This window comes from Camelina sativa, chromosome 5, assembly GCF_030686135.1.
Source record: "Camelina sativa cultivar CO46 ecotype springtype chromosome 5, ASM3068613v1".
Classification (NCBI taxonomy): Eukaryota; Viridiplantae; Streptophyta; class Magnoliopsida; order Brassicales; family Brassicaceae; genus Camelina; species Camelina sativa.
In genome coordinates this window covers 37,150,871-37,178,732 of record NC_141884.1, presented here as the reverse complement: position 1 = coordinate 37,178,732, position 27,862 = coordinate 37,150,871, and the positions used below count along the sequence as shown (strand labels likewise).

The 27,862-nt window shown below is 35.4% G+C and overlaps 3 protein-coding genes, 1 non-coding gene and 1 pseudogene across 10 annotated transcripts; 1 reads left to right on the top strand and 4 right to left on the bottom strand.

The window, feature by feature from the left end:
- Positions 1-5,690: 5,690 nt before the first annotated feature.
- Positions 5,691-7,521, bottom strand: LOC104788016 (uncharacterized; annotated as a pseudogene). Its single transcript, XR_015557837.1, has 6 exons — positions 7,299-7,521; positions 6,963-7,058; positions 6,623-6,841; positions 6,432-6,528; positions 6,281-6,343; positions 5,691-6,196 (listed from the first exon to the last, which is right to left on the bottom strand). The product of XR_015557837.1 is annotated as an uncharacterized LOC104788016 (transcript).
- A 4,390-nt stretch (positions 7,522-11,911) lies between these two features.
- LOC147944839 (uncharacterized) lies at positions 11,912-20,786 on the bottom strand. The gene is made up of 3 exons (XM_087512742.1): positions 20,515-20,786; positions 20,145-20,470; positions 11,912-12,096 (listed from the first exon to the last, which is right to left on the bottom strand). Exons 1-3 carry the CDS (start codon positions 20,784-20,786, stop codon positions 11,912-11,914), a joined length of 783 nt encoding a protein of 260 aa, XP_087368868.1.
- On the top strand, positions 14,699-14,805 carry LOC147944840 (small nucleolar RNA R71). Its single transcript, XR_015558666.1, has one exon. It is a non-coding gene; the product is annotated as a small nucleolar RNA R71 (small nucleolar RNA).
- Positions 20,787-22,016: 1,230 nt separating the features above from the next.
- LOC104788013 (uncharacterized) lies at positions 22,017-23,605 on the bottom strand. Of its 6 annotated transcripts, none has more exons than XR_015557835.1 (6): positions 23,250-23,605; positions 23,017-23,112; positions 22,721-22,932; positions 22,537-22,633; positions 22,387-22,449; positions 22,017-22,317 (listed from the first exon to the last, which is right to left on the bottom strand). XR_015557835.1 is itself a non-coding variant. In XM_010513690.3 (6 exons), exons 1-6 carry the CDS (start codon positions 23,469-23,471, stop codon positions 22,295-22,297), a joined length of 720 nt encoding a protein of 239 aa, XP_010511992.2. In that variant the 5' UTR covers positions 23,472-23,603; the 3' UTR covers positions 22,017-22,294. The 6 variants fall into 6 exon arrangements, 4 of the variants coding, with proteins under 4 accessions (XP_010511992.2, XP_010511991.2, XP_087307323.1 ...); XR_015557836.1 differs by having other exon boundaries at positions 22,721-22,890; positions 23,250-23,604; XM_010513690.3 differs by having other exon boundaries at positions 22,721-22,939; positions 23,250-23,603.
- A 109-nt stretch (positions 23,606-23,714) lies between these two features.
- Positions 23,715-25,781, bottom strand: LOC104788014 (uncharacterized). Its single transcript, XM_010513691.3, has 6 exons — positions 25,384-25,781; positions 24,948-25,043; positions 24,643-24,858; positions 24,451-24,547; positions 24,297-24,359; positions 23,715-24,190 (listed from the first exon to the last, which is right to left on the bottom strand). Exons 1-6 carry the CDS (start codon positions 25,630-25,632, stop codon positions 23,994-23,996), a joined length of 918 nt encoding a protein of 305 aa, XP_010511993.2. The 5' UTR covers positions 25,633-25,781; the 3' UTR covers positions 23,715-23,993.
- Between the last annotated feature and the right edge of the window lie 2,081 nt (positions 25,782-27,862).

Here is a 27,862-nt window from a genome sequence, read left to right as displayed (position 1 = left end):
TGATATATGTATATATATATATATACTTAATAAAAACTTTAAAATATTATAAATAAAAGCTTATAAAAAGTTGAAAATATTATACAATGTTGTTATATAGTAGGACAAGTTATAAAGAAGACATGTTGGAATTAATAAAATATCATTAAATTTGTGCATAAACACGGGTTAAATCTTTATTTTATTATTTGTCAACACTACTAATATTAGAATATTTGACATATCAAATCAACTTACTTTAACTAAGATTTTGTAAAATAAGTAAATCATTATGAAAATATGACTTAATCACAGCTTAAAAATTACTTATTATGTATTTAAATCCTTTATTTTTTGTTCTAATAACTAAAAAAACAAATAGAATCTCAAACAATAAATAAAACAAACTAAATTTAACAAAAAAATAGTCACACAGTGTACCGCAGGTTAAAAATTAATATTAACATTTTAGCCGTTTGAATGGCTGAAATTTTTAATTATTCCTTAAGCGACTGAAAATTTTAGTTATCCTTTATTTACAAAACAACTACAATTTAACAAACAAATACAATATAAATTATAGATAATCATAAAAAATTATATACATGTGGTGTATCACGGGTTAAAATTTAGTTATAGTTATAACAAAAGCAAAATTCTGATATCCTTGAACTTTGTCAATCTTCCGAAGCATAGTTAAAATGTATTTTTCAGTGGCCAAACGGATAGATCATGGACCAACGTTCACATCATTCTGTATCACTCACTCGCTAGCATGCTACCATATATTATGACAATGAAAAGGGAAATTACGTTAATTTGTTGCTACATTTCGTTTTTGGCCAAACAAGATTAAACAATAGTCCATATCTTCCTGTGGAATACCACCTCCATCGTCAGTGGCCATTTTTGGTTTCTGAATTTTACTTAACATTTTATTATCGTCTCGTTCTTCCATTTGTCTAATATTCAAGAAATTTAGGATAGTAGTAATTCAGACAATTTTATAAATTATAGTCATGCGGTATATCCTGCAGCTATTAAAGTTGTACGTCATATAAATAACATATGGTCTTGACTAACCACGAGATAACCATTATAATTTCTGTATAATTCTATAAATTTCTATCAAACACAAAGAAATAATTATAAATTGGTTATAATTATGTTATTTTATTCACCGTAATGTAAAAATTATAACTTTTTAAAATGGGTTTGTAAAGATAAATGGATGTCGTTTTGAAAACTAGGTTTTGTTAATGGCTTAAGATCGACTAGAAAAAATATTAAAGGATGCATGATCTGGAATATGGCAGTTTAGGAAGTAAGAAACAAAATATCCGAATAAAGACGTCAAACATACCAAGTTATATAATCAAAATCCACGTGCTTGGTTGCTCTTTAAATTAGCCGTAATCTGCGGGGCCTTTTTGTATGACAAGAGAAAATATTAAACATTTACATTGTATTTTTTCTTTCTTTCTATAAAACATAGTGATAAATAAGTTCTATCTGTTTTTGCGTTTGATAAAACCAGTTCCCAACTAACCCGATATTTTCCCATTCACATTTAAACCAATGATATTCACAAAATCCACTCCTACTTTTATTATATGATGATTTTGAAGTTCTCTTGGTAGCTTTTCTACAACTAAAGGTTTGTTTAATGAAGTTGACATCTTCTATGCTTAAGAAGCCCATGTAACTATGTAAGGTCCTTCTCCATGTACATAACTTTTTAATTAATTTATAAATTTAACATTTCAACCAAAAAAAACTATTGCTTTGTTATTGAATTCGTTTCTGTACACAATTTTGAAGTTCATCTACGTCAAATCCTTAATCTAGTTAACCTATAATTATCTTTCTAAATTGTTTGAGGTCAGTGTTCTCCACCTGGTTACTTTTTGACCCTTGTAGTTAAGGCCCAATTTGTGAACATTTCAGTTTTTGGTTTGCCATTTTAACCCACCCGGTTTACGATAAACTACTCTGAACCAATACTAAACTTTTAGAGTGACCCAAACTTGAAAAGTATGAACAAAAATTAGTGATAAGAAATAGCGAAAACAAATTTGAGTAATTGAATTCGGCTTTTCACCTCTCTTTTTTTTTTTCCTTTTCTTTTAACTTTTTTTAAGAAAACGTAGCCAATATTAAGGTTATCCAATCAAATGCTTTTTCTTTTTATTCTTGTACTTATAGTGACATTATGATCATCTTGTGTTTACTCACATAGTCACCAAAGGTAAAATTAGATCCGTTTTCATTTCATATTCCGAAATAAATCTCTCAATTGACTCTAGTGTTCTATAATGTTGGTATTAGGCCTGGGCATAAAATCCGAATCCGAAAATCCGAACTGAATACAAACCAAAAAATCGGATAAAAACCGAACCGATATTGAGGAAATAACCGATTGATTTTTCTTTTCGTTACTTTTGGATATCGGATTAAATCCGACCCGAACCGATATCCAATAGATATCCGAATATAACCGAAAATATAAAACAACTTTATAAAGATAGATGTATACGTAACTATATACAATATACATGAATTGTAATATACATATACACACCTAACTATATACAATATACATGAATCGTAGATATACTCCTATATCTACGTTATTGTTTACTTTGGTTTTTATTTTTTATCATTGACACGGTCTTATGTCTCACTTTGGATGTTAGTACGTCGCATTTTTAAGTATTGGTATAATTTTATGTTAGTTTAAACTTTAAACTTGTTATTTGTTTTATTTATATATTTTTCACATACTCGGTTAGTATGGTTTTTTGGATACAATCATATTAAAAAGTATCCGAATAAAACTTTATCCAATAAATTTGGTTATCGACAATATACCCGAACCGATCCAAAATTTGACTTATCCGAACCAAAATGATCCAAATATTTTGAATATCCAAATGGATGTTAGAACTAATATCCAAAAAATCCAACATTTAAAATATCCGAACCGAATGCGATCCGATATCCGAACGCCCAGACCTAGTTGGTATGTTGACTAAGATATTTGAAAAGAAAAAAAAAAAAGTATCTCAAAACCTCTAAATAAGCAAATGTCGAACATGTTATGTTTGACAAGTCAAACTTATTATTGATATGAGTGGTGGTGACTGTTGGCGATGGCCTCGCTTCAGTCTTCAGTGCTGCTGTATCAGTTGATCAAAGTGGATTGAATATTACTACACAATGATCAAGACGCATATATTTTTTTTTTCTCTGCATGACCGTTAATCTAGGGATGGCCATAAAAAGCGCGAACGAAACCTAAAATTAAATTATTCAACATCTACATAATCCAATCCTATTTTAAATTTAAATGTAGAGTTATTTTGTACCGAAACTAAAATCTAACTAGTGCGACTAAACCAAACCGAACCCAATAATCAAAGTACATCAAAGATCAATATTATCTTACTAGAAAAATAAAATACATTAATCAGAATATAGCTAACTCACCACCAGCCACCCCAACTGAATTAAGGATTTTGTTTTGATTAACTCTCCATATAAAGGATTTTGTTTTAATTATACAATTTTGACGGCAATTAGACAAATTTAGGATAAGGAATTTTAGGTCTGATATCGTTTAACACATATGTTTCTGAGTGGTTTTATAACTTTTTTGATAACGTTCCTTTTCAAAAGGGGTCTTTAAATGTTGGCCTTATGTTTGGCACATGCCTAAGTTAAAACCAAGTTGCGCCTCCAATAGCGACGCTACACATATGTGCTTAATGCCTAAACCCTAATAATTAACATATCTTTTGATTCTCTTTATCAAGGATATACTTTCTCCGTTTCAAAATATAAGATGTTTTGAGTGAAAGCATGCAGGTTAAGAAATAATCACTTTAAAAAAATTCAACTAATCATAAACAAAACTGCATAAAATAAATAATAAAAAAATATAAAAATAATCTAAAAGTTACTTTAAAAGTTGAAAACATTTTATATTATGAAACAAAGAAAAACCTATGAAATGGAGGGAGTATATATCAACAAAGTTCAAATTTCGCAAGATTTCACATTATATATATTCCACGTATCAAAATGTATTTCTTGAGCCTCCCTGTTTCTGTAACTATTAAACATCCAAGAATTCTAAAAAGTAAACACCAACATATATCTAGGAAAAAAAAAAGAAAACATATATTTTTCCTCTTGTGTAACAATATCTGAGGAAATCTTTGTTCTTTGTTTGTAAAAATTCCTCACCTCCTAAAATTGAATCAAGTCGATCGAGAATGCATGACCCTACGAACATGGCTATATCTAGCGCAGGGACCAATTAAATAAAAGCTTTCCCATCAATTTATTTCTTTGTTTGATAAAAATGTCAATGATTATGATTCTTTATAAAATCTTGGATAAGATACCGTTATAAATATTAATCGTTTTCCACTGAGACATATGGTCAGCCTACAAACCTAAGCCTCTATTTTCATACAAATGTTTTAACGAATAAGTCTTTAATATTATTACTTTCTTAAAATCCGATTTATCTCATATATATTCATCGTGTTACTCTTGTGCACATCAGCCCAAACATGTCACGTGAAAAGAAGTAAAATTGGTCCCTACATATCGTGGAACACTTGAATGAACAGAAGGAACCACACAAAATAATATGTATATATATTTTACTCATAAGGCGAGCCACAAAAATTAGTCATTCTCATCAAATCGTCACTTGCTAAACCATTATCTATTCCTTTACTACAAATAAAGAAAACTGTTTTCTTAAATACACCAAAATGTTTTTCAATAAACACATCGACAAATGTTTGCAAAAATTGTATTTTGCTTGAATTAATTTTTTATGTTGCTTAACGGTGGTATTTTCATGTATTCCTAAATTAAATCAATTTTGGCCATTATTCATTTTTTATTTAAGCGATTTCCTTTAAAATTGTCAACAAAATATTTGTAAAATAAGAAATATATCTTTCAATATGTTGTTAAGAGTCTCGACGACTATCAGTTATTCTGGTAGGGATTCTAACTAATATAATGAGAAAAAGAAAAGATATGTGTAAGTTGGTTTAGGAAAACGACTTCTTGTATGAATAGATCGAGATAGGTATGTATTTGTCTATTCCTAACGACGACATATATAGACCTTCCATATTCTTTTAAAATATGCAAGGATAAAAGGAAAAATGATGTGATAAAGTAGGGGTGGACATAGAAACCAAAACTAAAATCCATTGATCCGAACCTAAACTAAATCCAAATTTGATGCTAATTGCTAAACCGAAAGAACCAAAACTGATTTTAAAAACTTACATACCATACAGAAATATATATTAACAATGATAATATTAATTTTTTTCCTATGATAAACCCTTTAGAAAACTTTTAAAATAGAAAAATTGGAGCGGCGGGTACGTCAAAATAAACGGTGCCTAGTAAGGAACGTCGATAATGACAATGACGTGAACCTCTCATGTGCAACTTTGGGAACATGCAACATGTTTCTAACCTTTTGTTCTCACTTCCGTTGCTGCAGAGGCTACACCAGTACACCCCACAGAGACGAATTTTTTTTTCTTCCCGTATCTGACATTAACTGACAATTTACAAAAGAAAAAATTGTTGTGTAGTCTTTAATTATACACATTTCTGTTAGAAAGAGGGGTCAAGTATTTACATGCATGACATGTTAGAGTGGAGACTGTGGAGAGAATATTAAGCACTAATCATAAAAGAACTTCTTCTAAACCAAACATGATGCATGTCCATCTCTCAAATCTTACACACGAGTCCATGACCAAGCATGGGCTTTTGATTTATCTCATAAGTTTTAGCCCAAACTAGGCCAGGTTTAGTTCACATATAAACCCAACAAAGCCAACCAGTTGGCAAAAATGTTTTCATAGGGCCACATTTATCTTACACAACAGGAGTGGCAAAATGTTTCAAATACTGGGAATCAATTTGCATAAAAAAGGAAAATGAAGTCAAGATATGACTAGGCATGAGCCTTACTTGTACGCTACTCCATAGACATGAGGTCTTATAATCCAAGGGAAACTATAGATTGCCGTATTGTTGATCTCTGCACCACCACCAAAACCGGCAGCCAAAATGTGTAAGTCGGTTTTTCTTGTCAGATGGCATCCATCTACAACTATTTGCTGTACTGGATCCAAAACATTCTGAACATGCCTAAAAAAAGATCCATCTACACCCCAAAAAAAAACAAACTTTGCATTTTCATATTTTGTCTTACAGTTTGATTTCAGAAGGTTTGATCTATGTGAAATACCTTCAGCCGCAACATGCTCAATGAATAGGAAGATCCCTCCCGGCTTCAGCACTCGCTTGATCTCTGAAAAAAAATAAAATAAATACTCCATGGAAACTATGTTTCAGCATACTATATAGGTTCTAGTTATGATACAAGTAGATAGAATTACCATTGAGTGTTTGAGTGACATCTGAGACAGAGCATAAAACAAGTGTTGCAACCACTGCATCCACAGAGTCATCTTCTAATGGTATAGCTTCTCCAACCTATGGACAGACAAGATAAACGACAGAGAAGTCAATATCAAGGGATTATAAAGAGGAGAGCTCACACAACACTAAACAGATCCGTAACACTTACTCCTTGCATAAATCTAAAGTTTTCAGGTTTCATCCCGGCTTCTCTTGCAGATTCACAAGCGTAGTTTTCCATTTTCTGATTCGGGTCCATACCAAAAACACAGATGTTTTCATTACCCGGATAGTACTTCAGATTAGGACCGGTACCAACACCAATCTCCAGTATTGTTTCTGCTTTACCAGCCAAATGATCGAATAGTTTCTTCTTGTAATTGGTGATCTTAATTAGCAACAAACATAAAACAGGAAAACTCCGGTTATGAGAAGGTATAACTAAAAAGACATACTGAGATTTCAAGAAATGGATCAAAGAACGATGCATTCAAGTCACAAAGACTGACCTCTGCTTCATAAGATCGCCTTCCTGTGCTCAAGAACCAAGCAAAAAACTCTTTATACCAATCTGGCCTCTGAGGCTGAAATGTTTCGGTATCGTCCTGATGTAGATGAATTTTGGTCAATTACATTTCATCCACACGTCAAGTATATAATAGTACTTAATTTATCATTCAGAGTACCAAACTTGGCGTTTGGAGACAACGCGTTAAAAAAGCCACAATATTTGTGCCAAAGAAACACAATTTTTACTAGTAAAATCGTGTCACACAAGTAAAGAGTAATAAGCCTATACACAAAAGCAGGCATCTAGGAGAAAGATCTATAGAAATAAAAATCACCTTGGAACGTGAAGCATTAGGAGAACATATGGGAAGAAAAGGCATCTTCGGGGTAGCTGCTTCAAGAAAACGTTTTCTTCCACATGAACATAAGCTGTTGGAGGAGGAGGAGCCTGAAGGAAGCATGAAGATGATCACGTGAAGCTCTAATCACTCTGCGAGGTGAGTATGTGAGCGATGATACCAGTGAGGAAGGCGATGAAAGAACTTGAGTCATCATCATCATAATGGCCACAATGTTGCATACAAGAGCAGATCTAGTCTTTACAATGTCTTCAGCTTTCTAAGGAAAATTTTAACTCATCTCGGTAGGTGAAACCACACCTCGAAGATTTGTTTATGTTATAATTTAGAACAAATTCAAAATTACTAAAGCATTTGAACTAGATATTTTTGGTCAATTATATAAGTATGATTTTAATTGCATGGTGGAGTAAAATAATTGTCTTTATAAAATTCTAATCATCAAAATAAAATTGAAGTGAAACATTAGTTTCTAAGACCACTAGGTAATATCCCGCGCAAATGCGTGGATTGTTGTATAATAGAATATATTAATTAATTTAAATTTATTTGATAATCATAAAAAACTTAACAAAATAATTTAAATGTCATTAACATTTTTTACACTTTTATTTATTTAAATCATATATAACTTATTTAAATATAATCATACATACATTATACATATCTCTTAAAGTTATTTGTTTTTTATTGTTCAACATTGATAATAATTTTCATTAGTATTTTTGAGCATTTGAGGTAATAAAATATTATTCATAATAAAACAAAATTTTACTATGTGATATAAATATAATTTTTTTTTCATATAAACTAACACATAACCTAGAGTATTTAATAATTAAAAACTAATTTTTTTTGAAAGTATAAAAAACATATTTCCTATAAAATCATATGAAGTGCAATCAAAGTTTTAAAATACGATTCCCAAAGATTTTTTTCTTAAAAAACTTTTTTTATATTCCTTTTAGTTTAAGATATATTGCTAGGTTTAGTTATAATTTTTTAACGCTTGTAATAAAAGCTATATAGAAAAAAAATCAATTTGTTTTTTATATAGAAAAATCTTTAAAGTACATATTTGAATTAAATAAAAATAGTGATTTTTATATAATTATATGTTGAATCAAAAACTAAATATAATTATTATTGTTCTAAAATAAATGTATTACAATTTTGTTGGATGTAAGTGAGAGTTAAAAAAAATTGATCTGATAATTATATTACAATTTTGTTTTATATTCTGATACTAAGATTTTTGTGTCTCCTAGTCAGTTCAATTAACCTTATGCGTTGTAATACTTAAGGTGTCAATCCAGTTGGGGAAGTTTACTATCACTCAAGATGCAATTAAGAAGTCACAAGTTAAGCCAATTCAAAGAGTGTTTTTATCTAACAGTCCTAGAATGATCAAAATGCGAAACGGAAATGAGTCACAGAACTAGAAACAAGAATGCATGACAAGAAGCGAAAGTGAATGAAAACGTAAACGATTCTAAGCATGAACAAACGAAACAGTTCCAGGAATGTAATAAAAATCGGAAAGAAAGAAGTCCTAAGGATGGGGTAATTGATGTCGGTGGAATATCCTAGTCTAAGGAGTGTTTAACATATCACAAGCAAAGTATCCCTAAACAATGAACATCACAACTTAGCTAATCCAATCTCTTGGCAAAAGCTACTCAGACTGAACCACTTCTATACCTAGCTCTCGCTAGAGAAACGTGGTCGAGCAGGCATGAGAAACAAGTTCATTCACGTCAACAAACATCCTAGACAACTAATCTCTTAGGCTAGGAACGTAAGTCTCTGGCACTAGTTGGTCAGACATTTCATCAAACACCTTTTGGGTGCGGAAATGTCTCGAACCTAGTTCCAATTGATCAGAGAGAAACTAGTAATTCTAACTCTAGTCCAGAAGAGAATCATACAATCAAAGCTTAAACACTCTACATCCTAAGATCCTCCACCTAATCTATCCCATCCTCAAGAACTAACACACTACTCAGATCCGAAAATCATAGTCAAGGATGCAAAAACAGAAATCATTGAAACAAGCATTATTAGGTAGATAAAAATAAGGTGAACAACTTTGTAGAAAGAATCAAATGCAAAATCTCAATAATCTCAAAGATATCGGAATACAAGTCTAAGAATGTTTTTTGGAGGCTAGGTTCAGAAACCTTCTGGGAACAAAAACGAGATAAAAGATAAGATGTCTCTGCAAAGACTTAACAAAATGTATATATAGTAGTCCAACATGGAAAGCCCTAAAACTTAAAACGACAAGGTAAAGCGTCGGTTCGGTAATTTCCTGAAGTGTGTGAAACCAAACGTCCTTCTTCCCGACATGTGCGATCGAGTCCGTGTGCGTCGAATGGAATGCAATGTCATCATGGCTCGGACGGAAGGCTGAGGAGCATGGCTCGATCAAACAAGCTGGAGTGTGTGGCGGGGAAGCATGGCTCGAGCGTGGTGTATACGCATCCACTAAAACGATGATAACTCTTGAACCACACTTCCGATTGACTTGAAATAAACGGCGTTGGAAAGGTAACTCAATTCCCTACAACTTTGATGAAGACGTCGAAAGCTAAATCCCACTCGAGTGGGATGGCTCGAACGGATGGCTCGGACGAAACAGAGATGGTGACGATGGCTCGGACGAGACGGAGATGGTGACAATGGCTCGGACAAAACGGAGATGGTGACAATGGCTCGGACGAGACGGAGATGGTGACAATTGGTCGGACGAAACGGAGATGGTGACAATGGCTCGGACGAGACGGAGATGGTGACAATGGCTCGGACGAAACCGAGATGGTGACAATGGCTCGGAAATACCTGAAATACTCCAAAATACACAATGTATGCAAGGATGATGCAAGAACTACCTAGACGTGCAAAGTGTATAGAAAGAACTAGAAAACGATGCAAAACAATGAGTTATCCTAGCTAAATGCATGATAAAAATAGGCTAAGGAGAGACAAAATATAGACATATCAACTCCCCCAAACTTACTCTTTGCTTGCCCTCAAGAAAACAATCAAGAATAGAGTATGGAGAAGAGGTGTGAAGATGGGGTCTCAGAACCTAAAACATGCTAAATAAAATAGTTAGAATCAAGGTCCTTGTTTTTAGTTCTATGATGCATGGTGAAGGAACTCTATATTTTTTTCTACACACGCAATCTTATCAATCATTCCCTTTAATATTCATTAACAGAGAACCGTGAATCAAGCTAAGCAATGTCGTTGAACTCATTTGGCTAGGGTGAAAGGTTAGAGACTTAGATGGTCTCCTTCTCGAGTGGTTTCATCAATACAGGACAAGGTTCTCTCACGAAAATGAGTTGAGCTTAAGAGAAGGCTAAAGGTTGAAACCAACTGATACATACAAGAGCAGCGCCCTGTCTACCCAAAGAACGTTCCAAACCGAAGTTGGTTCTACCCTTCATCACAAACATTGTCTCAAACCCAATCTTTCATTCTTTACACTTGGTCTTAGGAGGAGTTCACTTCTTATCATTCTAGCGGATTGGAAAATCTTTATTATCAGTAAAGTTCTTTTTCTTTTCTTCTAAGGAATCTAGACATCTTAAACATTTTACTTTCTTTTTTTTGTCTAATCTTTTCGTTTTATGCCCAGAACCAATAACTCATTATTTTGCTCAACCCAAATCCTTTACTAGACTTGTAAACCTTGAAAACACATCCCCCTCCTAAAGATTTTCTACCCTTTACTTTCTTTTTACACTTCACTCTTCTGCACAAATCCATACCCAATACCCAAAATTTGAGTTCTCACCTAGTCCTGCTAGTCCGGATAACGCAAACTAGAGCTACACAGGATCCTACTCTTGTCGGTTAGAACCTAACACTTTCTAACAAGCACAACTCGGAAAAAGGCCTGACACTCAAGAATACAATTGGCTTGAAAGAACGGTTGGTTAAGGGTGCGGAGAACTGTTCCAAAGATGGGAATCAGCTACTTGGATTGACAAGGGTGGTAAAAATGTGAAAGACAATCCAAGTATGTATATGGTATCCATGAGTTCAACTTCAATGCATAACAGGATAATTGCAAGTCAGGAATAGGTTCAAGTAGATAGGGAATGATATCAATCCAAAACATGCTTCAATCTTAAATTTTCAAGTTCAATCAACAAGTATCAAAGAACTAAGAACAAGGGCCTTGATCTTATCCTATTGAATCCAACATGCTAACAAGGTTACAATCATCATCAACCCCTATGCTAAATGCAACAACCCTATATGAATAAACCTAGACTCAATCCTAATATGCAATTGTAAACTACATGAACACTCTGTTTTTGTGGAAATTTTCGAAATTTTTTCAAATTTTTATGGTTTTTCTATGCAAATAGATGGATGCAGACTCAAACATGATATGATGCAAAAATTTGAAATAAGAATCACAAAATACGACATTAGATACATCATCTCAAACCCTCCCCCAAACTTAAATTACACAGTCTCTTGTGTAAGAAAAATTTGCAGGAGGATGTAAGAATCCCAACAGAAACAATGCAGGAATGAAATGGTATGTACAAAGGAAAGGTCAAAGTACCTCAGTAGTAGAAAAAGGAGTTCGTTCTCGCCCAAGGAGGAGCGTGAAACTGACTCTGTCCTTCGCCTTGTTCGGGATCCGCAGGTGTGACATCAGCTGGGTTGTCGACTTGCTGCTCAACCGCTTGCGTGCCCTGATGATCACCTTGAGCTTCAACTCGCCGCTCAACCTCATGCTCATCTCGAGCTGCAGAACAACACGCTGATCGGTGACTAGAAGAGGCTCTGGAATCTCGCAAACCACGTCTCCTTCTCTCCCTAGACTCGTGTGATGAGTGGCGCGAAGGAGCGGGCGAAGATGGTCGCTCCCGTGACACATATGAAGATTGACGTGCTGGGGAAGGAACCGGAGAGAGTGTTCTCTGACGAATTGGCTCGATGGAGACTTCGTGTGTGGCTCAAGAGAGGGGCTCGATCGGGTGTTGGCTTAAGTGGCTCGAGCGTGGTAATTGGAGCATGTGCGGAGTGAGATTGGCTCGAGCGTGACAGCAGAGGCGTGGCTCGAACGAGTGCAGAGTGATGAACCTCTCAGTATGGGTCGAGTCTGATTCCATGCCGTCGGTTGAACCTTGCTCGAGTCGACGATGGTTGAGAACGCACGGTGGTGGTTGAACTCTGCAACACCTCTTCTTCATTATCCCAAACTTCTTCCTTAATTTCCTTGGAGGAGAACTTCTCATTGTACCTTGGAGCTTCTTGATATGCCCACTCATCTCCTTCACCATAGCTGTTAACTCTTTCACTGAATCCCTTAGAATCTGAGTATTTTGGAGTTCATACAAACTGTCAAGCGCATGAGGACTTGACTCTTGCGGTTGGTGAGGTTTAGGAAGCAGGTCTTGACGCTTAGGGAGGGTAACGACTGCACTCGAGTTGGAGAATGGTCGAATGACACTTTGAGTTTTCTCTTTGGTTACCAAAACCTCAGTTTCTGCCTCATTCACACTCTCAAAGATGTCAAACCCAGCTTTATGATCTTTCTCTTCAATCACGAAGGTCTTCCCATCAATAGTTGGTTTCTTCTTAGAATCCTTGATGTCAAACTTCATCTTGAAGTTTTTACCCAGATTGAGATCAATCATCCATTTCTTGACATCAATGACTGCTCCAGCTGTAGCTAAGAAAGGTTTTCCCAGGATTAGTGGATCTTTAGGCTCTTCATCCATTCCCAGCACCACAAATCAATAGGAATCTCAGCTTGTCCAATTTTGATGGGAAAGTTCTCTAGTAGACCATGAGGCAATCTAGTAGTCCTATCAGCCAATATTAAGCGGATGTTGCATGACTTGTATTCGTTGAATCCTAGCCTCTGAGCTACAGAGAGGGGCATGAGGTTTACGGAAGCACCAATGTCACATAGGCACTTTTTGAAGGTCAATGGACCTAGAGAACAAGGCAGGGTGAAAGAACCAGGGTCCTCTAGCTTCTTTGGGATAATCATCTTCTGAATAACAGCTTTGCATTCATGAATAACCCCACCTATGTCATGCACTACCCTCTCATCTTCCAAAACCTTAGCTTGAACTCCTTTAGCTATCTCCTCCTTCTCTTTGGTCCTTTCTGTTACCAAATCAGTTAAAAACTTTTGATATTGAGGCACAAGTGCAAATGCATCAAGCAAAGGCATCCTAAGTTCAATCTCCTTGACTTGGTTTTCGAACAGAGCTTTATAATTCTCAGTAAGCTGCTTCTTAAACCTCACTGGAAATGGTAGATGTGGCTTGTATGGTGGAGGAATGAATCTCACAGGTTTATCCTTGGGAGCAGTGGGTTCTTTAGTAGCTTCAGGATCAGATTGCTTGGCTGACTTAATTGGATCCTTGAGCACCTCGACAGGATCCTTTATCTGAACTTCATATTGAAGAAATTCCTCCCCATCTAAACTCTCAGTGTCCTCAGTGAGCCGTACATCTACAACTTGGGTGGTGATGGCATGCATAGTAGCATAGTCCTTGGGGTTTTGAACTGCTTTTCCAGGTAGTTGGCCAGTTGTTGGGGTAGAAGTAGAAACAGTCTTGCCTTCTATATACTTCATCTTGGAGTTAAGAGCTTCAAACTTGACATTCAGATCATTGTAAGAACATTCCATCCGCTGACTGAGTTCAGCAAACTTCTTAGCAGTATCTAGAGAACCACTAGCTTGACCTTGAAGAAGTTGTTGTAGCATGTGCTTCATTTCTTGATCTGGAGCTTGAGTAGGTTGAACTTGTTGAGCTGAAAATCCTGGTGGTGGTCCGAAAGGAGCGTGAAAACTTTACTGGAACTGTTGCTTAGGCATGAATCCTTGATTGTAAGGAACAAAAGGCTTTTGCATACCTTGTTGTTGCTGCTAAGGAGGGTACACCTGATCTTGTGGATTTGCAATATTGGTGCTCCAGTAAGACAAATTGGGGTTCGTCTTGTAGGGGTTATAACCCTTGTTGTATCCACCTTGATTCTGGATGTAGTTGATTGCTTTAGACTGCTCACAATTCCCATCCTGAACTTGAAAAGGGTCACCCTCAGATACGAAATGGACAGTCTGCTGCTGACTTAGCAAGAGGCGGTCAAGCTTGTCATTGACATTCTGAAGGTTCCTCTTGTACTTCTCCTTAGACCCAGCGTCGCCGCGAACTGTGCGGTCATAATCCTCATTGTAGTTGCCGTCAGACTGAGCGAGATTCTCAACCAGTTGCCATCCTTCCTCAACGTCTTTGTTCAAGAAATTACCGTAAGAAGCAGTGTCAAGCAGCATGCGGATTTTTGGAAGTACACCACGGTATAGAGTGCTCAGCAGTGACTCGTTGCTGAAACCATGGTGTGGACACTGGCTGCAGTAACCCTTGAAACGCTCCCAGGCTTCACAGAATGATTCTGAGCTCTTCTGAGTGAAGCTGGAAATCTCATTCCTGAGACGTGCTGTTCTGGAGTTGGAGAAAAACTTGGCCAAGAATGCCTTCTTGCAGCCATCCCAGGTGGTGATTGATCCCTTGGGAAGGTTTTTCTCCCATTGATGAGCCTTGTCTCCTAGGGAGAATGGGAAGAGGCGCAACTTGTAACCGTCCTCACTCACGCCGTTGATCTTGGTAAGACTGCAAAGACGGTCGAACTTATCCAAGTGGTCGAGTGGATCCTCCATAGGCAAACCGTGAAACTTGTTTCCTTGGATCATGGTGATCAGACCACTTTTGATCTCGAAGTTGTTGTTCTGCACGGCGGGAGGGACGATTCCAGCACGCTGAGTATGAGTGTTCGGCGCATCCCCCGCACCAATGTTTCGCGGTCCCTGATGTGGTTCATGCTATTGTTCCATAGTGACTTATGCGGGATGATCAGTGGGTTGACGAGCTTGTCGTGGGCGTTGCAACTGATTTATTTCGTCGATAACAGGAACGAGATTCTGATGCCCTCTTGATCTGGTGTGCATGCAAGGTTGCAATCAACAGGTACCTGAGATTCAAAACAAACAAGCAGAAAACCAAAGCAAGTCAGTACTCGGAATGATAAGTGTAACGGAACTTAATCTTGCAAAACTTGAAATCTTAAATGTAGCAAAACGATTCCCAAATGGCAACGGCGCCAAATTGATACTAGGATTTTTGTGTCTCCTAGTTGGTCTCAATTAACCTTATGCGTTGTAATACTTAAGGTGTCAATCCAGTTGAGAAAGTTTACTATCACTCAAGATGCAATCAAGAAGTCACAAGTTAAGCCAATTCAAAGAGTGTTTTTATCTAACAGTCCTAGAATGATCAAAATGCAAAACGGAAATGAGTCATAGAAGTAGAAACAAGAATGCATGACAAGAAGCAAAAGTGAATGAAAACGCAAACGATTCTAACATGAACAAATGAAACAGTTCCAGGAATGTAATAAAAATCAGAAAGAAAGAAGTCCTAAGGATGGGGTAATTGATGTCGGTGGAGTATCCTAGTCTAAGGAGTGTTTAACATACCACAAGCAAAGTATCCCTAAACAATGAACATCACAACTTAGCTAATCCAATCTCTTGGCAAAAGCTACTCAGACTGAACCACTTCCCTACCTAGCTCTCGCTAGAGTAACGTGGTCGATCAGGCATGAGAAACAAGTTCATTCACGTCAACAAACATCCTAGACAACTAATCTCTTAGGCTAGGAACGTAAGTCTCTGGCACTAGTTGGTCAGACATTTCATCAAACACCTTTTGGGTGCGGAAATGTCTCGAACCTAGTTCCAATTGATCAGAGAGAAACTAGTAATTCTAACTCTAGTCCAGAAGAGAATCATACAATCAAAGCTTAAACACTCTACATCCTAAGATCCTCCACCTAATCTATCTCATCCTCAAGAACTAACACACTACTCAAATCCGAAAATCATAGTCAAGGATGCAAAAACAGAAATCATTGAAACAAGCATTATTAGGTAGATAAAAATAAGGTGAACAACTTTGTAGAAAGAATCAAATACAAAATCTCAATAATCTCAAAGATACCGGAATACAAGTCTGAGAACGTTTTTTGGAGGCTAGGTTCAGAAACCTTCTGGGAACAAAAACGAGATAAAAGATAAGATGTCTCTGCAAAGACTTAACAAAATGTATATATAGTAGTCCAACATGGAAAGCCCTAAAACTTAAAACGACAAGGTAAAGCGTCGGTTCGGTAATCTCCTGAAGCGTGTGAAACCAAACGTCCTTCTTCCCGACATGTGCGATCGAGTCCGTGTGCGTCGAATGGAATGCAATGTCATCATGGCTCGGACGGAAGGCTGAGGAGCATGGCTCGGACGGAAGGCTGAGGAGCATGGCTCGATCAAACAAGCTGGAGTGTGTGGCAGGGAAGCATGGCTCGAGCGTGGTGTATACGGATCCACTAAAACGAGGATAACTCTTGAACCACACCTCCGATTGACTTGAAATAAACGGCGTTGGAAAGGTAACTCAATTCCCTACAACTTTGATGAAGACGTCGAAAGCTAAATCCCACTCGTGTGCGATGGCTCGAACGGATGGCTCGGACGGAACGGAGATGGTGACAATGGCTCGGACGAAACGGAGATGGTGACAATGGCTCGGACGAGACGGAGATGGTGACAATGGCTCGGACGAAACGAAGATGGTGACAATGGCTCGGACGAGACAGAGATGGTGACAATGGCTCAGACGAAACGGAGATGGTGACAATCGCTCGGATGAGACGGAGATGGAGACAATGGCTCGGACGAAACGGAGATGGTGACAATGGCTCGGACGAGAATGGCTTCCAACGTCTCCTAAATACTTGAAATACTCTAAAATGCACAATATATGCAAGGATGATGCAAGAACTACCTAGACGTGCAAAGTGTATAGAAAAAACTAGAATACGATGCAAACCAATGAGTTATCCTAGCTAAATGCATGATAAAAATAGGCTAAGGAGAGACAAAATATAGACATATCATATTCCCCTTAATTTAAGTTGTATTGCTAGGCTTAGTTTTAATTTTTTATCCTTGTAGTAAAAGCTGGAAAGAAAATAAATATCAAACTGATTTTTTATATAGCAAAATCCTTAAAGTACATATTTGATTAAATTTAAAAATAATGATTTTAATATAGGAAAAATGTTTGTCAGCTACTTGAAATATACGCCAACACATAGCCACACATACAAACAATATAAATGTTTTCTTAACTACGTTAACTATTGTCATTACATAAGGACATCCATAAACAAACATAGGTTATGTGTACAACACCATAAACATTCAGTTCCGGTGGTTGATTCCCCGGAATCTGGCGTTGACCAGTGTTGACCGACATTGACCAGTTTTAACCGGCGTTGACCAGTGTTAACCGGCGTTGACCAGAAAAAGATTCAAAAAAAATATTTTTTTCTTTTTTCCTAAAATTAAGAATTTTTTTCTCATGTATTTTTGATAAATAAATAAAAAGATAAATGATTTGTATAATTTACAAAAACAAAATATAACAACAAAAAGTTATACAACAAAATTTTATGTGTAGTAGATTTTTTCATAAAACTATAACAAATATATACTTTTTCCTTTTAACAATCATTTTTTGTTTTGTATTTTCAAAGGTGGGGATTTTAAATATATCTTCTTTCTTTTTACTTATTTATAAGATTATGTCATTTGAAATATATCCAAGGCATTGCCAACTATTTTTTTGATTTTACAAGACCAACCTTTGATTTTACAAAATCAACTTTTGTTTTTTAAGTATCTTCTAGATATATGTCTTTCATGTAAATAAATACAATTTTCATTATTTTCTTCCTTTCTTCTTCTTATTAAAAATAAAGAAATAGTTGGCAATGTCTTGGATATATTTCAAATGACATAATCTTATAAATAAGTATATATATATATATATATATATATTTAAAATTCCCACCTTCGAAAATACAAAATAAAATGATTTTTGAAAAGAAAAGGTATATATTTGTTATAGTTTTATGAAAAAAATCTACTATACATAAAATTTTGGTGGTATAGTTTTATTATATTATTTTTTTGTATATTTTCTGTATTAACAAAATTAGTTACTAGATATACCATAAATTTTGTTTGTCAGATAATTTTTAATATTTTTTTTTTGGTATATAATTGTCTTGTATTTTTTTTTGTATAAATTTTTGTTGTTATATTTTATTTTTGTAAATTATAAAAATAATTTAATTTTTTATTTATTTATCAAAAATACACGAAAACAAAAAAAATATTATTTTTAGGAAAAAGAAAAAAAAAATTTCTGGTCAACGCTGGTCAATAGGTCAACGCCGGTTAACAATGGTCAATGTCGGTCAACACTGGTCAATGCCGGATTCCGGCCAACCAACCACCGGAGTTGAATGTTTATGGTGTTGTACACATAACCTATGTTTGTTTATGGATGTCCTTATGTGATGACACTAGTTGACGTAGTTAATAAGACATTTATATTGTTTGTATGTGGGGCTATGTGTTGGCGTATACTTCAAGTAGCTAACAAACATTTTTCCTTTAATATAATTATATGTTGAATCACAAACTAAATATAATGATGAGTATTCTAAAATATATGTATTACAACTTTATTGGAGGTAAGAGAGAAGTAAGAAAATTGGATTTGATAATTATATTACAAAAATTTCTTTCATGAGAACATTTCAAATTTTAAAAATAAAATAAATATACATGAATTTGTAAGAACTAATCAAACATCTAAAGTTCCCTTATTATGAGATGGTTATAACCAAAATATTATTGTGGTCATCAAAATTTTGTTATACATATTAGAATACATATGTATATTAAATCAAAATAATATAAGAAAACAAAGAAGAATAGAAGAAGTACATAAAACTAAGAAACAATAAAATTCAAAACAATGTAAAATATATAGTAAACAAAAAATATAATCAAACTCTTAATTGGGTTTTCAACCTATGCAAGAACATTATAAAAAAAAACAAAGAAAATATTTAGGATTTGGAATATGGTGGTAGAGAATGTGAGAATGGTTATTTATAGGAAAAAAGTTATAGAAGTTACATTTTAAAAATAATTAAATTAGAAGAGTTATAATTATAATTAATAGTATGTTTAAATGAAAATGAATGGATGAGAAAAAATGAATTCATAAGTTATGTAATTTCAGTTACAATTTAGTAGTAAAGAATTAATTAAAAGTATGCATTAATGTACATAATTAAAGGTGTTGTTTAATTAAAAACAAATATTAATTTTAAAGAAAAATGTCAAATGGACCAATAAGGAGAGATTGAAACCTTACTTTTATGTATACTAGGTAATTAGTCCACGCAATGCGTGGTTGTATGCATAATAGTTTTGATTATATTTTTTAAATTTTCTTAAATTAAAATATTGTTTTTTTAATTAACAATAACATAATCTACGATTTTTTTTTTTACTACTGTAGGAATCTCAAAATTTCTTACAGCAATTTCTCAAAATAACACTCCTGTTTTTTGGTATGGTTATTTATTATATAAAATTTAAAATATATCAACTTTTCTATAAATAAAAAATTAACAAATACTACAAAAAATTATTACAAATTGATATGCTATATTAATATAAATAAATGTTTATACATTTAAACATTTTCCTAATATGAGAGAATCTATGTTTATTATGTTTTATAGAGGTTAAACATTGATTTAAAGAGTTTTTTTTTTTTTTTTGTCAACAAAAGAAATCAGCTCAAACGAGCCAATTTGGAGGAAACTCATATACAAATAAAACATGATGCGGGGACATACGCGCCTGGCGTGCTAAAGAATCCGCTCGTACATTAGCTTGTCTTGGGACATAAGTCAAAGAGAAGGAAGAAAACTCCTCCCTGTCCATCTGAACGTCGTCGAGGTATGTTGCAAAAGCTGGCCAATCAGTAGGAGAAGACACCATCTTCACCAAGTTTGAGCAGTCGGTAAGGAAAGTCACATCCCGGAAGTCATGTCCTATCATGCAGCGCATCGCCCAGAGGAGAGCTTCAACCTCAACATATAACGGGATAAACTTCGCCGGAAATTTGTCGCTCCAAGCAACGGGGGTGAGCTTTGTGACGAGTGACAACACCATCCTGCACCTGCAAAAACATCTGTCGCCTTCCAGGAGCCATCCACATAACACCTATGACCCGTAAATTCCCGAGGGATTGGTATTCCCATGCGATTCCCAGATAATAGGCGCGGAGGGATGGAAGGGATCTCCTCTCCCTCGACTTCCACCTGAGCAGCCTGCCATGTTAAAGCCTCGCCTTCTGCCACCCGGACAACCACGTCCGGACGTTCATCCTGGTTCTCGAAAACACGAGCATTCCTAGCTTTCCAAATATACCACATCAGCCAAGGAAAAGCTGAGACATGTGAGCCCATACCTTTCGGATCCAGGAAATGATCCATATTAGCATATACGGACCCGTCGGAAAAAGATGTGGTCCCACTGGGACATGGGCCAAGGCCCAAACCTGTCGAGCCGGCGGACACAATAATATGGCATGGTTAATATCTTCCTCCTCCATCCCGCACCGCGTGCAAACAACATCACAACTTACCCCCCGACGACGTAAGTTAGTCGATACCGATATGCATCCTGATAAAACCTGCCACAAAAAATGCTGTAATTTTGGTGGACAATGCACCTGCCAAACCCTCGCTAGAAGGGGGGTAACCTCTAGCCCAAAGCCCAATGCCCGAAACGGACCCTGAACATCCAAACGTTTTGTCTCATAACCAGATTTAACCGTATATTTCTCAGTTTTAGTAAAATGCCACCCTAAATAATCATCCTTTGTGCCACTACCAAAAGGGATAGCCTCAATCAGTACGACATCCAACGGATCAAAATGCTGGGTTAGGAGATCCTTACGCCAAGAATTAGTATGACGATCAATAAAATGCGGTAAATGTAGAGATGGGTCCTTAAAAGGACCGTTACTTAGGGCTGGTCTCGGGAATTGGGCTGGAACCCAGGGGTCATTCCATATAGAAATTGAGATCCCCGTGCCAACTCGTTTAATAAGTCCTTTATTCACCAGAGAACGAACAGAAACGATGCTCCTCCACCCATACGAGGGTGAATAAGATCGTATTGGATCCATAGGATCAAAGTTCCGATAGTACCTACTTTTAAAAATCCAGGCAAATAGGGAGACGGATGATCTATCAGTCTCCACAATTGTTTAGCCAGCAGGGCTGTATTGAAATCATCTACACTCTTGAAATCCAGACCACCCAGCTGTTTACTGCAACAGAGCCGTTCCCAAGCAATCCAATGCATTCCCCCGAACTGTCCATTCGTACTCCACCAAAAATTAACCACTGCACTGGTCAGCTGTTTACTCGATATTGTTGTTTTATTCTATAAGGACACCAATTCTCAATAATATACTCATCATACTATATAGATTGGTGTCCTTATAGAATAAAACAACAAAATCTAGTTCAAATGCTTCAGTCATATTGAATGTTCTAAATTATAACATAAACAAATCTTCGAGGCACTCGCTGTTCTAGTTGGGAGTCAAATCTAACTCGATGTTGTTTTATTCTATAAGGACACCAAGTATGTTATTATAACATGAACAATTCAAATCTCCGGTTTATTAACAGAGATTAAACTAGATATTGTTGTTTTATCAACAGAGGCATCATTAACATTTATATATATCATTGAAATATACAATCAGCATCATCGATTAACATTTATTTTAACTGTAAGCAATACCATAGACATGAGAGCTTATGTAAGCAACGCTAGAAATGGATGCCTTGTTAACATCTGCACCTCCATTGAACCGGGCTTCTAAAATGGATTCTCCAGTGTGCCTTGTCAAGTGACATCCATCGGCAACAACTTGTTGCAATGGGTCTAACACATTCTGCACCAACCTTAGAAATGTACCATCTGTTCAGCAACAAGAAAATCCAAACACTAAGATTTATAAGTTATATCATTTCTCTACTATGTACTCTGATGGAAGTATCTAGTTGAAATAGGTACCTTCAGCTGCAACATGTTCTATGAAAAGATAAATTCCACCAGGTCTTAGTATCCGTTTTATCTCTGTTAATAAACCGGAGAATTCAATCTGTTTCTAAGCATTGTTTTCTTCTCTTAAGATATTGGATTTGAAGAGAGTAAAACAGTTACCGTTGAGCGTCCGAGTGACATCTGTGACGGAACAAAGCACGAGAGTCCCCACGACTGCATCAACAGATGCATCTTCTAACGGTATAGACTCCCCAAGCTAAAGCAAAAATAACATGAAAAATGTAGCATCAGGGGATGATGCCACAAGAGGTATCAATGAGTCTATCGATACCACGAAGATTACCGCGTGAATGAATGTGAAGTCTTCGGATTTGAGACCCGCTTCTGCAGCGGATTTGCGCGCATAACTCTCCATCTTAGCGTTTGGATCAACACCAATAACATAAACGTTTGGAATAGCTGTGTAGTACTTGAAATTTGGACCTGTACCAATACCAATCTCCAAAACTTTTTCTGCTTTCCCAACCAAATTATCAAAGAGTTTAGTCTTGTAATCTGAAATCTAACAAAAAGCAGAAACACAATAATATGACAAAGAGATCAAAAGAAAGAGAATCCTAGACTAATGAAGAAACCAACCTCTTTCTCGTATGATTCCATTCCTGTATTCATTAACCAAGCAAAGAGCTCCTCATACCAATCTGGCTTTGGTGAAAGCAGTCTTCTCAAATCCTCCTGATTATAAAGAGTTTGTACATCAAGTTTGGGGATTTCTTGATTTCTACATCAAGAAATCAAGAAACTGCGACATTCCAATGAAATAAACCTTGAAATCCAATTTCAAATCATGAAGAAAAGAAAGAATCTTGAACCGTTGAGGTAGAAGCGTGAGAGGGAGAGATAGGAAGTAATGGCATAGCTCCAAGGAAATGCCTTCTTCCACAGGGACATAAGCTGAAAGATGAGACAAAATCTGTCGTAATGAGATTCTTATGGGTTTTGTCGGAATCTCGTAAAGCCCTAATCTTTCTTCGAGGTGAATGTATGATCGTCGAGAAGATCGGTGAAGAAGATGAGAAGTGCAAGATCGCCATTCTCAACTGTTAAAAACTCAGAATTACTCATAAGGGTGAAGTAATATTGAAGATAGGGTTTTAGATTCTGTCCACAAATCAAATCTTTTTATGTAACGTCCTTTTCAAGGCTTTTTTATTAATAGCAGATAAAGTTACAAACTTTTCTAATAATTGGCATTATTATTATTAAGTAACAAATTACTAAGAATCAATCCACAAATTTGATAGTTTTGAAAAACAGAGTCTGTTAAGAACAGAGACGATCTAAAAATCTCACTCACTTGTATTAAACTCAAAGCATAGAGAACTTGACACATTACAAACAAAAGAAACGAAACAAAGTAGAAAACTACACGTTTTCAATCTCTTACAATATAAGGGAGACTTACTAATTTCAATTTGAACTTAGTCAAATTGTTTCATTATTTCCAAACATAAAAAAGAGACTTTTTATTATTATTATTATTATTATTATTATTATTATTATTCACCAGAGTCTTGAAACAGAGGACTCTAGAAGAGTCGGCAAATTAATGATAATTAATTATACGCGACTCCGTAGATATGAGGGCTCAAGTGGTAGAAGCTAGTAAGAGAAACCTTGTTGATATCTACACCACCAGGGAACTCAGCTTTTAAAAGTGATTCTCCTGTGGGTCTTATGAGATGACATCCATCAGCAACGACTTGTTGCACTGGATCCAACATATTCTGTACCATCCTCAGAAATGATCCATCTACAAACACAACCAAAAATAAAAGACAGTTTTTTTTTGGATTAAGCATTCATAATTACTCTATAACTGATTGCTCCTAAGTCAAAAGAGAGATAATATTATATACCTTCAGCTGCGACATGTTCCACGAATAGGTAACGCCCTCCTGGTTTTAGAATCCGCTTGATCTCTGTAATATTCCAAATACCAATCCACTGTTAACTTGTAACAACTTAATAACTTATACCAATCCATTGATTTAAAAGGATGTAAACAAGTACCACTGAGAGTTTGAGTGACATCAGTGACAGAACACATAACGAGACTTGTAACAACTGCATCAACTGATGCATCTTCTAGTGGTATACATTCTGCGACCTATGTACAAAAAAAGATTAACAAAAAACATTAGAGAAAATTAATGAAAAATTATGATGGATTTTAAGGAGTATATAAAAGAGGCGGTTAATTACCGCGTGAATGAACTTGAAGTCTTCGGATTTCAAACCAGCTTCTATAGCGGATTTTCGCGCGTAGCTTTCCATTTTAGGGTTTGGATCTACACCAAGGATAGATACGTTTGGAAGAGTGTTGTAGTACTTGATGTTCGGACCAGCTCCAATACCAATCTCCAAAACCTTTTCTGCGTCTCCCACCTGACTAAAGAGTTTCTTCTTGTAACCCGCAATCTGACATAAGAGGAAAGATATAGGAATAATAAGTAAGCATGACACAAAAAGATAAAAATGAATTTCAAACCTCATGAAGTCACTCTAACCTCTTTCTCGTATCTTTCCATTCCTGAACTCCTAAACCATCCATAGAGCTCGAAATACCAATCTGGCTTTGGAGGACGCAGTTTGTTCAAGACCTCCTAATAACATGTAGAGATCTATTAGATACAATACTATAACCTCTATAAATTTATACATTTATTTGGTTCCAAATTAGTTTTTAAGTTTGACAAATATATCTGTAAAGTTTGATAAAAAGTTATAGGCCCGACAATATTAATTTATAGAGATCATTTTATTGTAGTTAGATAGATCCCAAAAGATAGATAGATACTCGATCTGTTTGCGACCGAGCTAGGATATTCGAATATCTAGAATAAGCAAGTGATAACTTATGGTCGTTATGTTTCTATATATAGCTACGATTAGTATAGTTAATTGAATCGGAGGTTGGTTTAAAAGAGAAATTGGGAAACAAACCGATGAGCTAGATTGAGAAGCGTGGGAGGGAGAGATGGGAAGAAACGGCGTCGTGGTCGTTGGTTCTCCTAGGAAATGCTTTCGTCCACAGGGACATAAGCTGAACTTTGAGGAGCCAGAATCTATAGCATTAAGGATATTCTTTTGAATTTTGACAGAACATCTAACTGTTGTTCTTCTTGTTAGAGGTGATGATTTCAATATGTTCACCGAGATCGGTGAGGAAGGTGTGCACTGTAGGATCATCATTGTTTTAGGCTATAGCTCCTACTACTGCTTACTCGCTTCAGTACATTCTTTGTTATTATATAGCACTACATTTTTGGTATTTTATTTTTTGCTTTTTATAATAATAATAAAGAAGATATTATTTTGGCATGGTCTTGTTCCAATAATTCGAGCTTCTTTATAGTAAAGTAGTAAACTATTTAAAATTTACCAAAAGAACCTGAAACATATCCACATCGCTGGTTGAAAACAACCTGTTACATCCATTTACACGTTCATAATGGACAAACAGAAATCTTATCACTATACATTTTTTCTGTCCACAAATATATAATAATTAGACCTTGCTGACTTGGTGCATCTCCCTAGAAAATTTAGTTTAACACGTGAAAGGTGAGCATGTGAATTTTCTTGATTTGTTTTCTTTCCTAATGTCATTAATATAGATGAACTTAAGAGACTATGAGGATATAGAGAGGTATATACCTTAGTGACTAAAAAATTAGATTTATAACCATGATAGTTTTAAAAATAAGTAACTAAAAAAATAGAAAGAAAACACAAATCAAAAGCCTCTTTTTATTTTAACTAAGTAAGAAAATCGTATCACTGTTCATTTTAATGTCGACAACACACTTTTATCAACAATATGTTAGTTATGTTCATCTGAAGTTGATGTCAACACTCTTTATCAACCACACGTTAGTGCTGTTCATCTAAAGTTGATGTCAACATTCTTTATCAACCACAAGTTAGTACTGTTCATCTGAAGTTGATCGATGTCACTAGTTATCACCATATAGTGTAATTTTCTTTTGTTATTTGTATGAATAGTTATTTTATTTATATCATAAAAGTTTACATAATACTATATGTTACATGAATAGTTATCTTGTTAAACGAGTTATTATACTATCATACATAAATAATATTAAAAATTAATTTGGAGTTGTGAAATTAATGGATCGTGACAATTTGAGAATCTTCTGAAAGACTCGTGGCAAACAAACTGCCGGTGCCGGTTGGTCCAATCAAGAAAGGCATGGGAGTCTTTGCCTCTTGGGGCATTACTTGGGTCGAGTTAAAGTATGGAACAAAAACAAAATACCTATAAAAAAATGAAAGAATGAAAGGGAAAGAAAAGAGAAATGAAAGAATGAAAGGGAAAGAAAAGAAAATGAAAGAATGAAAACAAAAAAAAAGAGAGAAGGATAACGATGTAATTTCACTTGATTGTGCACATTGAAAATAGTGACACAGAGAGGGACTAAAATCTCATATCCCCATAACACAGAGAGTGGGTTATGTTTTTATAGATACCCTATATAATTCCTCCTAATGTTATTAATATAGATGAACTTTTGATACATTATGATTTGCTGATTAGATTAACGTCTGAACACTTAGTGTAATAGTTGAATCATACTATGTAAAATCTGATTAGTAGATGTTAAAACACATCATAATACAGTTAAAGCACGTTTTAATAACAATTAAATTAGAAAATAACAATTAAAACACATCATAATACAGTTAAAACACATTTGAACATAGTAGTTAAAACATATTTTGAAACAAATAAAAATATAAAATACAACAAGTTAACAACTTAACTCTTTGTTTTATTGCTTTATTTTTTAATTCGAAAGAAATATATCAATCAGTGCTATAGTGGTATCTACTAAATTATTAGATACCACTATAGCACTGATTGGAAAATACCTGTAGCATATAACACGTTCATATCCAACCAAAACTTTGTTATTGTACTTTTTTTCTGGTCCACAAATTAATTCGACCATGTTTTTTTCAAGACACAGTGTTGTTCCAAAATGTTCAAGACAATTTTTTAGGACAGCAGAATCCTGGGGCTCATGTTGCGGCGTTTCCGTGGCTTATGTGGTTTATTTGGAAAGTACGGAATGTACGTGTTTTTGAAAATATTGTGGAACGGTCGGAGGATATTGTTAGGATAGCAGAGGGAGAAGCTGCAGCGTGGCAGCAGGCTCAGGTCGAGGTCGATCCTGTGTCATATCCCACTATTCCAGCAGTTTTGGAGACCCCGGCTAGGGTGGCCACAACCTCCCTTCCTTCGTTTTTTTCGGGATACCGCTGCTTCATAGATGGATCTTGGAAAGCAGGGGATTTGTATGTAGGTGCTGGATGGTGTTGTACCTCCGCCCAGACAGGTTTGCCGTTTTTGGGTGCCAAGAATTTCCGACGAAGTCTATCTCCATTACATTCTGAAGTT

Coding starts and splice junctions, on each gene's coding strand:
- LOC147944839 (XM_087512742.1), bottom strand. CDS start 20,786: ATGGATCATTTCCTGGATCCGAAAGGTATGGGCTCACATGTCTCAGCT. Junction 20,471..20,514: donor CGGGAATTTACGGGTCATAG/GTGTTATGTGGA, acceptor ATGTTTTTGCAG/GTGCAGGATGGTGTTGTCAC. Junction 12,097..20,144: donor TTCTTTAGCACGCCAGGCGC/GTATGTCCCCGC, acceptor GTTGTTCTGCAG/CTCGAGATGAGCATGAGGTT.
- LOC104788013 (XM_010513689.3), bottom strand. CDS start 23,471: ATGGCGATCTTGCACTTCTCATCTTCTTCACCGATCTTCTCGACGATC. Junction 23,113..23,249: donor CTCACGCTTCTACCTCAACG/GTTCAAGATTCT, acceptor CTTTATAATCAG/GAGGATTTGAGAAGACTGCT. Junction 22,291..22,386: donor AGAACATGTTGCAGCTGAAG/GTACCTATTTCA, acceptor GTTGCTGAACAG/ATGGTACATTTCTAAGGTTG.
- LOC104788014 (XM_010513691.3), bottom strand. CDS start 25,632: ATGATGATCCTACAGTGCACACCTTCCTCACCGATCTCGGTGAACATA. Junction 25,044..25,383: donor CTTCTCAATCTAGCTCATCG/GTTTGTTTCCCA, acceptor ACATGTTATTAG/GAGGTCTTGAACAAACTGCG. Junction 24,548..24,642: donor ACTTCAAGTTCATTCACGCG/GTAATTAACCGC, acceptor TTTTGTACATAG/GTCGCAGAATGTATACCACT.